General features: G+C 30.2%; 1 protein-coding gene across 1 annotated transcript; it reads right to left on the reverse strand.

The window, feature by feature from the left end:
• Positions 1–3,438: 3,438 nt before the first annotated feature.
• On the reverse strand, positions 3,439–7,051 carry LOC123656498. Its single transcript, XM_045592171.1, has 5 exons — positions 6,924–7,051; positions 6,655–6,779; positions 4,732–4,854; positions 4,033–4,114; positions 3,439–3,664 (listed from the first exon to the last, which is right to left on the reverse strand). Exons 1-5 carry the CDS (start codon positions 6,971–6,973, stop codon positions 3,493–3,495), a joined length of 552 nt encoding a protein of 183 aa, XP_045448127.1. The 5' UTR covers positions 6,974–7,051; the 3' UTR covers positions 3,439–3,492.
• Between the last annotated feature and the right edge of the window lie 4,355 nt (positions 7,052–11,406).

Consider the following 11,406-nt stretch of genomic DNA (forward strand, 5'->3'; position numbering starts at 1 on the left):
TTTGGCGTTATAATAGGCATGGCAACAGTATCAAAAAATCGTCAGTTTAATGATTTTAGGGGAACACTCATATTAAAAAATTCAAAATACTGGTTTAGTTTTTTTTAAATAATAAGATTATTATGATTTTCAATAAAATAAAACATTAAAATACTGCAATCGGCCATTTTGATTGAAACACAAAGTACAGCTGCGGTCTTAATACACAGGTCTGGAAACTATATACAGTGGTGGGGGTACATTAGGTTAATGGTTAAAAACCGCCAGAGGCATGAATGACATTGCGATCTCCTAGTGCATAAGACCGTGGTGCTATGCAACGAAGACAGAATAGCATTCTGTGTCTTTTTCTATCACACGTCACGCATTTATGTTTTAAAATATAGCCAATTATAGTCGTCACAAAATAAGAGGCCCGTTTGGACATTTGATAAATACTCTAGAATGTAACTTGGTGCGAAACTGTAAGAAACTATAAAAGAATTACTAATTACATAAAGTGTTTTTAAAATATACGTACATTTTTTGGCGCGTTAAATAATATGATAGAATATATTGGCAGTATTCTTTTCGCGCTTACTTTATAGTAGCATGCAATTTCTAATTATTACGAAACGTCTCAAAAACAGTTACGTTCTAAGTCTTTTTGTTTAAACACTAGTGCAGGAGTTCCCAAACTTATTTTGTCTACTGCCCACTTTGAGAATAAATTATTTTATAATGCCCCCATTTTTTCGCCAACTTAAAAACCACTATAACTTCAAATTAAATTAATTATTGCGGGCTATATTAGTGGACATTAAAAATTAATTCTAAACGAGACTTTTACTATAATACATATGCATTGACAGATGAACAGATTAATCTATAATATAAAAATGAGTCGCTGAATGTGTTGCTATGCGCAAAACTCGAGAACGGTTGGACCGATTTCGCTAATTCTTTTTTTAAATATTCCTTGAAGTACGAGGATGGTTCTTACGGAGAGAAAAATTCTAAAAAAAAAAATATAAAATTAAAGAATCGACTGTTAGGCGATACGTAGTTCGCCGGGTCAGCTAGTTACATATACACATTGAATTTATATTTTTATAACCTGACTCGTTGGCATAGTAACCTCTAATTCAACTCTAAATTTAATATAAATTCAACATCAATCAATATAATTTAATGTAAATTCAACTCTAGATTTAAATTAACAAATAATGTAATGTACTTGTCATTAAAATGTAAAAAGCAAATAGCAGACTCATTAACATATAATATAAATCATTTATTTAATTATAATAATTGTAAAACAAATTCTAATTTAAATAATATCTCTATTGATATAAAAAATGCAAATTTAAACTAACTAAACAGACAAAACCTAAGCCCTGTCACATAAATAATATTATATATGTGTGTGTAATTTGATATAAATATCCTATGTTATTATTTTCCTATGTTTATTTTTGTTTTCTTTTGTTTCTTCATTAATTATGTTTGTATAATGCTGTTTGATTGTATGGACTTTGTCTGAAATAAAATTATTATTATTATTATTATTATTATAAATATAATTCATCAAAATATACAGGGCATAGGTGGCAAGGAGCATGAAATAGAATTATTATTTGACATAAAATTCATATATTTTGTATTTCTGAACATTGAATAAAGCTGTTTTTGATTTTGATAACCCACAAGAGTTAACTGGAGACCTGAGTGCAGTAGGTAGTACACAGTGGCGCTCAGGTCTTATTATTATTCTTACGGGCTACGCTTGCCATTGAGAATGATTATTGAAACGCAACTTTATAGCATTTAAACAGAGTATATTATATAGAGTATATATATAAGACTCAAAGAAAACTTTTTAAGACGATGTAGAACATGTATCGAGCACGAAGGTCGACATATTGAAAACTTTTTATAATAAATAATTTTAAGAAGATTACTTTTCGTTTTATTAATTAAACCTAAATAACCTCCAAATATTTATAAATCTTCGATCTTAGTTTTCTTACAATCTTTTGGTTGGTTAACAGACTAATTAACTCTTACGAATGCTATTCTTTTGTTTTTAATTGTTTCTTCTGCCTGTCTCAATTTTCGTCTTAACTCCACTACGTTGCTAATGTTTTTAGCGTAAACTATTTCTTTATAATATCCCCAGACAAAGAAATCGATTGGATTCAAGTCTGGGGACCGCGCGGCCATGCAATGGGCCCTCCACGGCCGATCCATCTGTCTCTAAATCTTTCTGTTAAATGTTGTCTGACTATTCTTGCAAAGTGGCATGGAGCACCATCGTTTTGGAACCATATCACTCAGTCTACGGATTTATCATTTTCCTCCGCACGAATCCTATACGTATGACCCAGCTAGAGCGCCGACAAAACTATTTAACCTTAAAGGAATAATAAATTGAACAAAAAAAATTTTTTTATTCAAATTGGTAATTTTAAGAATTTTCCACCTTGGTGTCTTTGAAGGCAAATTTTAGCAAAAGTAGCCCCATTAAGTACAACTTTTTATTTATGATTATGAAAGCTGAGACTTTGGAGAAGTTTTTAAGCTTAATTAGAAACCATAAAATCACCTGTTAAGATTTTTAATTCTAAGTTGAAAATTGAAGTCATAGTTCTCAAAACGTAAAATTTTCACTTTACACTTAGATTTTCACAATTTCCATCAAAGTTAAGAAGCTGAATCTTTTAAGCGGGAAGCTACAGCTCATGACTATTTAGATACAAAAACAAAAATTCTAAAAAGTCTTCAGTTATTTTTTTTAGAAATTTTTAAGGTGGAAAATTCTCAAAAACATATAAAAAAATTCATAACTCGAAAACTATGCAAAATCGCTCAACATACATAGGGGTGATTCGGATACCCCAAGGGGTGCCCTATCTCTGGAATTCCGCTTATCACTACTTTTTGGGACACCCTGTATGTATATATATATATATATATATATATATATATATTTATATTATGTATGTTCGGGGATAACTCCGTCGTTTATGAACCGATTTTGATAATTATTTTTTTGTTGTAAAGGAGATATCCCTAGTTTGGTACCATGATAAGGAAACCAGGATCTGATGATAAAATCCCAGAGAAATCCAAGGAAATTCTCGAAAATCCGCGTAACTTTTTACTGGGTTTACCGATTTTAATGATTTTTAATTTAATCGAAAGCCGATGTTTATCATTTGGTTCCATTTAAATTTCATCGAGATCTGATTACAACTTTTAGAGTAATCTTTGATAATGCGTATTTACTTGACTATTTTTTCGTCTACCTACGTTGTATTACTTTTCAATATAATTAAAGTCGATTTTCCTTCGTTTGCCTGCAAACAATTATCGTAAATAGTAAATGTGTACCCACTTTTCGAAAGAGGTTTTCAAAATCTTTCGTCACGCCTATTGAGAAGATAATAAAATATATAAAATGTTTTAATAGTTTATTTAAACGGTAATATAATAATTATACAAAAAATAATACTAAAAATGAAGCAGTTTAGACGCGCTTTTTAGTAAAGCCGGCTCCGTTGCATTTAGTGGTCTTAAAAATGGTGTCTTTATAGAAGTATTGTTTCTTGATCGACGAAATCTACCGATTAGTGTTCGCGCTAACTCTCGTTCCTGTTGTGAGAGTTTTGGTTCCTTCGGGGGGCTAATATTAAAAAAAAAAAACTATGATTAATTTTTAATAAATAAAATTAGGTCTATGTCAGTATGAGTATATTAATTGTTACTATAGTAAAATTAAAACTCTTTAAAAATGAACGTAGATACTAATGTTTTATATACGACGCGCGTTATGTTGGCACAACGGTCTGTCTATTTCGCTGGTGGTCGCTGGTTCGATTCCCTCATGACAGAAATTTGTATTGGCTATATAGATGTTTGTCGTGGTCTGGGCGTTTGTACTTGTGTATTGTGTGTGTTTTCGGACCCCCAACACAGCAGAAAATTCTACTGGGGGCCGTTGAGTGTAAAGCATTTATTATTATTTAAGCGTTTATTATAAGTAGTAAGTACCTTTCTGTTTCAAGAACTACATAAGGAGTTTCAGATGTCTCTAAGTAAACGTTTTCTCCAGGTCTCTTTGTTTGATAAACCTCTGGGGAAATTAGAGGAAAATTAATTACTGCTTAAAAATGTTAATAAGTAGATTACATTTCCATTTTTTTAAATAAGAAAGTAACAAGAGTACTATGTTATACATGTATTAATATCACGCTATATAAACTAAATCTATAATATAAAAATGAGTCGCTGAATGTGTTGCTAAGCGCAAAACTCGAGAACGGTTGGACCGATTTCGCTAAATTTTTTTTTAAAATATTCCTTGAAGTACGAGGATGGTTCTTACGGAGAGAAAAATTCCAAAAAAAAAATTCCTGAAAAAGTCTAAAAACAACACTTTTCTATACTCCCATACAAAAGATTTGTGATAATACTTAAAAGTCAATTTGAACTTTAATACCATACGATAAAGTTTGTGTTAGGCGATACGAAGTTCGCCGGGTCAGCTAGTAATAATATAAAAATAGAAATGATTGGATATTCATAATACAGATTCTATTATTATTTTGCCAATCAGTAAGTTATGTACGATTGTGTTTGTTACATTTGTAATAAGCTCATATAAAATATGTATCCCTTATTTTCTTCCTCATCTTCCCTTCCTAAAATAAAATACTAACTGAAAGGCAACAGTAATAAGTTATATCCCACCAAGTATAGGTTCCGGTGCGTGTTCCACTTCCGTTTTGTTGACGGCGACTAGTCGCACAACTGATCGACCTTCCTGGCCTGAACGTCGCATAAGAGTAGGCTCTGTTGTTGATCTCGATGACACTAAGGAAATAAAATATAAATATGTAGTATTATTGTGCAACAAACTATACATTTTTTATTGTTTAAATAACAAAATTAAACAGAAGGAGGAATCAAAAGGAGGAAGTTAAACAAAACATATTTTGTGAATATTTTCGAATACAATGCTAAATTTATTGCTATTTAATATCAGCAACAAGGATTTTAAATCTAATCTATACTAATATTATAAAGCTGAAGTTTGTTTGTTTGTTTGTTTGAACGCGCTAATTTCAGAAACTACTGGTCCGATTTGAAAAATTCTTTTTGTGTTAGATAGCCTATTTATCGATGAAGGTTGTAGGCTATATATCATCATGCTAAGACCAAAATGAGAGGAGCACCAATGCAGAATGTTTCAAAATCGGGGGTTCTTTTTTCCTTTCGAGAGCTTCCGCTGCGTGCGCTGTGAAAACAGTTAGTTTCGCAAACATCATGGATAACGGAATTGATCCTCTTTAAAAGTTCTAAAAAAAAAGTCCGTTACAGCATATATCTATCTTTTTAGGTTAGCTTACTAATAACCTTTTTTATGCAAACTAAGTTTGTTCTAAAATAATGCATTATTTTTAACCGACTTCCAAAAAAGGAGGAGGTTCTCAATTCGACTGTATTTTTTTTTTTTTTTATGTATGTTACATCAGAACTTTATTAATATAGATTATGAAATTTGACTATGTATTGTGAATTTTTAATAATAACTTAGTTTTATTTTGTTAAATGAAATAATGGAATTGAATGTGATGTCAATTTTTATATTTGTATCTTCATATGACATGTATTTAATATGACAACGACACTAACGCATTAGGATAATATCCTGTAATGTTAGATGTATGATGGAATAAATAAATAAATAAATAAATATAAAAAATATAAATAAATAAATATAAACTTTTGACCGGGTAGACCGATTTTGACAAATTTTATTTTAATCGAAAGGTGGTGTGTGCCAATTGGTCCTATTTAAATTTATTATATCTAATAATGCGTTTTTACTTGACGCTTTTTTCGTCGACCTACGTTGTATTATACCGCATAACTTTCTACTGGATATACCGATTTGGATAATTCTTTTTTTGGTAGAAAGGGGATATCTCTAGTTTAGTACCATGATAAGGAAACCGACGGATGGATCCGAGGATCTGATGATGGTATCCCAGAGAAATCGAGGGAAACTCTCGAAAATCCGCAATAACTTTTTACTGGGTGTTTCGATTTTGATAATTTTTAATTTAATGAAAAGCCGATGTTCATCATGTGGTCACATTTAAATTTTATCGAGATCTGATAACTACTTTTTGAGTAATCTTTGATAACGCGTAGTTACTTGACTATTTTTTCGTCGATCTACGGTGTATTACTTGTCGATGTAATTGAAGTCGGTTTTTTTTCGTTTGTCTGCAAACACAATTATCGAAGATGTTTTTATAAACATGACATTAATCCTTATCTAAATAAATACGTTATTCATTAAAGTATTTAATATAAAACAAAATAGCCTTTTACATAATTCGATTTCAATGAGTATCTCAGGAGATATCGTAGTTTTAAAATAACATCGCAGCAAAATAATGATCAAATATTGCGCGCGCCTCTGTTCCACGCGGGCGAAATCGCGCGCAGAAGCTAATTCTTTATAAAATAAATCTTTAAATTAAAAATAAAACACTTAAAAACTTATTATACGCTACAGCAATACAAGTTACTTTCTTCTTAATAGTTGGACGTAGGGTTAAATTAAGATTAAAATTTCAGAAGGAAGGATATACTTATTTTTACTTGCAAAAGAAGCCAGTTCTTTTTGAGCATAGTGGTAACCCACTGATATACCATACACCATTAAAACAATGACGCCGAACATCAGCAGCATCAGAACGAAAGCGCAACACGTCCATGTTAGTACTCTGTATCAAGAAAAAGTATACTTAAAAATTAATAGACAATTAGTGCATTTTATTGTAACACATAATTATTTAATTGTGCTGTCGTGTTTAACAATGATAGGTAGTTAAAATAAATAAGAGGTAGTTTAAAAGAAGAAAGATTACCTCTCCACACAGAAAATCATGGAACAAAACACTGACTGTATTAGGCCCATTTCTTAATATTGTATCGAAACTAAAAAAATAATTCAATATGTAATAGAAAGTAAGTATTATGAATAAAGAACGTTAAGAAATGATCATATATGTGAACTGTTACATAATATGTTTTAAATATTTTTAACTACAGAAGGGCTGTTTTATGAACTTGCTTACTGACTTACCTTTGATTTCTGAAAATAAAAAGTTCCTTTGTCTAATTTATATGATATTTTATTCTATAATACAACAGACCACAGAAGTAACACGTATATCCCAAAGGATACAGAATTTAAAATATTCCCTTTTAAATAATGTGGTTTTAAGTATCTACTATTGTTGTAACTTTTTAGTTACAGATATTAAACTTGTTATGCTATATTCAATTTGTACAAATTATAAACAACTATTCTTCAAAAACTACTAAGTTGCATTATTATCAAATGTGCCAATGTCATTTGTGGTAAGACTTGCTTCATTATATTGTAAAGATGATTATAGAGGATAAATTTTACTTCTTGCCAGTGACAACAGGTTTTAAAGAATCTGTATAATCCCTGTCGACGTAAATGATAAGTTATCTTCATCTTATTTAAATTGACCATTTAAAGTAGGCGCGGATCTAGTCCTTTAAAAAAAAGTTCTGGTCATATCCACCTAAAAACGTCGAAGTGCTAGTCGGAGCACACGTAGTGGACTTAGGTATGGAAATAATCATTGGGGAAAGTCAGACTTGATGTAAGGTTGTGGGCACTGGCGTATTTTAAGATTCAGCGCCCCGGGCTATTTTAATTTGCTGTCCTTTAAGGGATAGTGATAAAAGTAGTATATGTATTAGGGATTTGCTCCGTGGTGGAAATATTTGTTTGAAGAAAATCATAAAAACTATTATAACTCTGCATAAGAATTAAAAAAAATAAGTCCTTATGACTCTGTAAAATTCTGAAAAAGTCATATATTCTCTGAAATTTCGGACTTACCTGAATAAATCTTCAACAAATATTTCCACCAGGATTAATAAACAATCCATTATTTCTCATGAAATTTTTCAGCGGATTTTTTAGGCCATTTTCCATTATTCCATAATTCCATAAAATAGTTAAAAGGAATAGAGTCAAGGGAAAATATGTTTTAGCTAAAGGTTGGTCGGGCATGCTGTTCGTACCCACAACGGTGGATCCGCCCTAGAGTTGAAGTAATAAGCTATTGAAGTAGTGCATAGCAGGGTATATTCTACTCAATATTTGGTGCAGCTCGCCTAAATCATACAAAAGATTACAGGTAAATAATAGTACTCTACAAGTAGTGTTATGTTCCTGTGGTAAGTAAGCTGACCAGAGCTCCTGGGGAGGAACGGTGGCAGGGTCGATAAAGCGCTTGTGATGCATCTGCTGTCGCAGTCGTCTGCTGAAAATTCCAAATAAAAAACGAGGATTTGTATTGGATTGATTGTAAACTATTGTGAGTTTGAAACACGGATTCCAAAATTTTCGATCTATCTGGAATCCAAATAGCCCAGATAAAAATTGTATTAAATTTTTGGAATTCAAACACACAATAGTTTACAATAACTTACCATACAAATCATTGTTTTTTAACCAACTTCCAAAAAAGGAGGAGGTTCTCAATTCGACTGTATTTTTTTTAATGTATGTTACATCAGAACTTTTGACCGGGTGGACTGATTTCGACAAATTTTTTTAATCGAAAGGTGGTGTGTGTTAATTGGTCCCATTTAAATTTATTTGAGATCTAACAACTACTTTTCGAGTTATAATAATAATAATAATAAATACTCTTTATTGTACACTACAAAGAAATGTTACAAAAAGGGATACATACGAAGAAAGATGTACAAAGGCGGTCTTATCGCTAAGAGCGATTTCTTCCAGACAACCAGGTATAGGACAGGGCATATAAAATGAGAAGCGGTAGGGAAGTGTACAAATAGTTGATATAGAATTGGCATGGAGTTTACAAGCTATATGATATAAAAATAAGTAAATATACTACATATAATACATATATATACACATATAATACATATATATATATATATATATATATATACACATAATTATACATTTATATAAACACTACATATACATTACTTCATACATACACCATATATACTACATACACAAATACTACATAATATATTGCGAAGATGATATTTAACAGTTATTTAGGGACAAAAAATGAGCCTTTAGATATTTTTTAAAACAGAGTAGAGATTGAGCTTACCTAATAGAAAGAGAAGTTATATCTAATAATGCGTTTTTACTTGACGCTTTTTTCGTCGACCTACGTTGTATTATACCACATAACTTTCTACTGGATGTACCGATTTTGATAATTCTTTTTTTGTTGGAAAGGGGATATCCCTAGTTTGGTATCATGATAAGGAAATCAGGATCTGATGATGGGATCCCAGAGAAATCGAGGGAAACTCTCGAAAATCCGCAATAACTTTTTACTGGGTGTATCGATTTTGATAATTTTTAATTTAATCGAAAGCTGATGTAAACATCATGTGGTCACATATAAATTTTATCAAGATCTGATAACTACTTTTTGAGTAATCTCTGATAACGCGTTGTTACTTGACTATTTTTTCGTCGATCTACGTTGTATTACTCTTCGATATAATTGAAGTCGGTTTTTCTTTCGTTTGCGAGCAAACACAATTATTATTTGAAATTTATAGTAGGGTACGTTGGTAGGGGCTACGGTACTTACCATCAGGTACCATCGGGCCATACGCTTGTTGCCGACCTGTAGTGGCTAGTCGCATAAAAAAAGCCACTCAGACAGGCGTTTTAAATCTAATTTACAACGATTTATTTAGCCAAGCTGACAGTGATGAGTCAATATTTTGTTAAAGCGAAAAAACTACAGTACTTTCGGTATCTACTACAAACATTATTATTCAACGTGTATGTAATGACGAAACAATTTTTAGTGTCTGTAAAAGTATCTGTATATTGTTTTATCATTATCTCTTTGTTCAAAATATTTCTATTCCAATTTCTGTAATTATTTTTTTAAATTTAGCTTCTTACCAATTGGTTGATTCGTTTCATTTCGTTTGGATGGTTAACAATTTGGACAACACAGAACAGAAACAGACACGAATTTAAAAGATTGTAATAAGTAATATTACAATCTGTTGAAATTATACTCATCAGCTGTAGTGTGTCAGTTTTATTCATTAATGTTTTATATGTTCGTATTTAATGAAAAACAATAAAACAAAATATAACAGGGATGTTATTTTTTATTAAACAACTGTATAATTTAATACACATTACAACAGTCTCAAGATTAAAGACACAACCTGTGGGACGTAATTTCCAATTTGTACATAATACTCAATTAAAAAAAAAATTAGAGAAATATATAATTATACAAAAATGTGTGTATGTATACAAAAATGAGTAATCAATTTCTGTTTATACAATGCAAAATATAAAAGAATTATAAATTTGGGACTATTAATTATATTAAAAATAATAATCTAAATTCAGCTACGTTTTTTTAAAAAATACAAGTCAGCAATCTGAGATAGATGCAATTAGGGAAGTAATTATCTATTACTTGACCACTATATTGATGTGTTTATTTTATTATTATGAGTAATCTTGACACAAAACTTTAAAACAATAGGCTATAGTCAACTAAGTTATAACTTAAACTCTGTTACTTATTTAAGATGACATAATGTCATAAATATACATATAAAATAATTACAAGCCGAATTGATATGACAAAAATTACGTTATTACGTATGACAAGAAATAATAGGATTTATTTTATTTTGGCTTTTTGTATGAGCATTATGTAGTCTCAACAATTGATAGGGAGCGGTTTAGTTTTAACCTAATAATTATAGATGTTTTTATTAATAATCAAGTAATATAGATTTAACAAATATAGTCTGTTTGTTTTAAAATTAAAAGTGCTGTGTAATGGATGTAATTTTTTGGCCACTAGTTCTTCTTTCAGAAACTTACGCAAAATAAAATATAAGAAAAATTTAACAATCATGTGCCCTTTTTTATGTGCTCTAACAATTTTTAATAAATTATTTAGAAATTATAGTAATGATTAATATCAACATTATTGCTTTCATTATTTAACACTACAATATCACTTGCTAATAAAAATGTGTCATCTTCAGATGTTAACTTACATTATTAGGCAAATTAATTTTGTGTGATACAACTTTATCGCAACAATTCAATGAGTTCACAAAAGTTAATTCCTAGTCGAGTAGATTAAAAACATTTTATTATTAAATCAGTCAACATTTTTCGTATAAAGATATAAGTATAACTGGTTAATTTCCTTATTTATATAAAAAATATATTTGACTGAAACTATACAATACAGAGTATTGTTCTTGATTTTTGAATATCATATCAAAAATTGACCGCTCCAGCGGGGATCG

The sequence above is a fragment of the Melitaea cinxia genome, chromosome 9 (genome assembly GCF_905220565.1).
Source record: "Melitaea cinxia chromosome 9, ilMelCinx1.1, whole genome shotgun sequence".
Classification (NCBI taxonomy): domain Eukaryota; kingdom Metazoa; phylum Arthropoda; class Insecta; order Lepidoptera; family Nymphalidae; genus Melitaea; species Melitaea cinxia.

Coding starts and splice junctions, on each gene's coding strand:
- LOC123656498 (XM_045592171.1), bottom strand. CDS start 6,973: ATGGGCCTAATACAGTCAGTGTTTTGTTCCATGATTTTCTGTGTGGAG. Junction 4,855..6,654: donor AGAACTGGCTTCTTTTGCAA/GTAAAAATAAGT, acceptor TTATTTCCTTAG/TGTCATCGAGATCAACAACA. Junction 3,665..4,032: donor GTAGTTCTTGAAACAGAAAG/GTACTTACTACT, acceptor TTTTAATATTAG/CCCCCCGAAGGAACCAAAAC.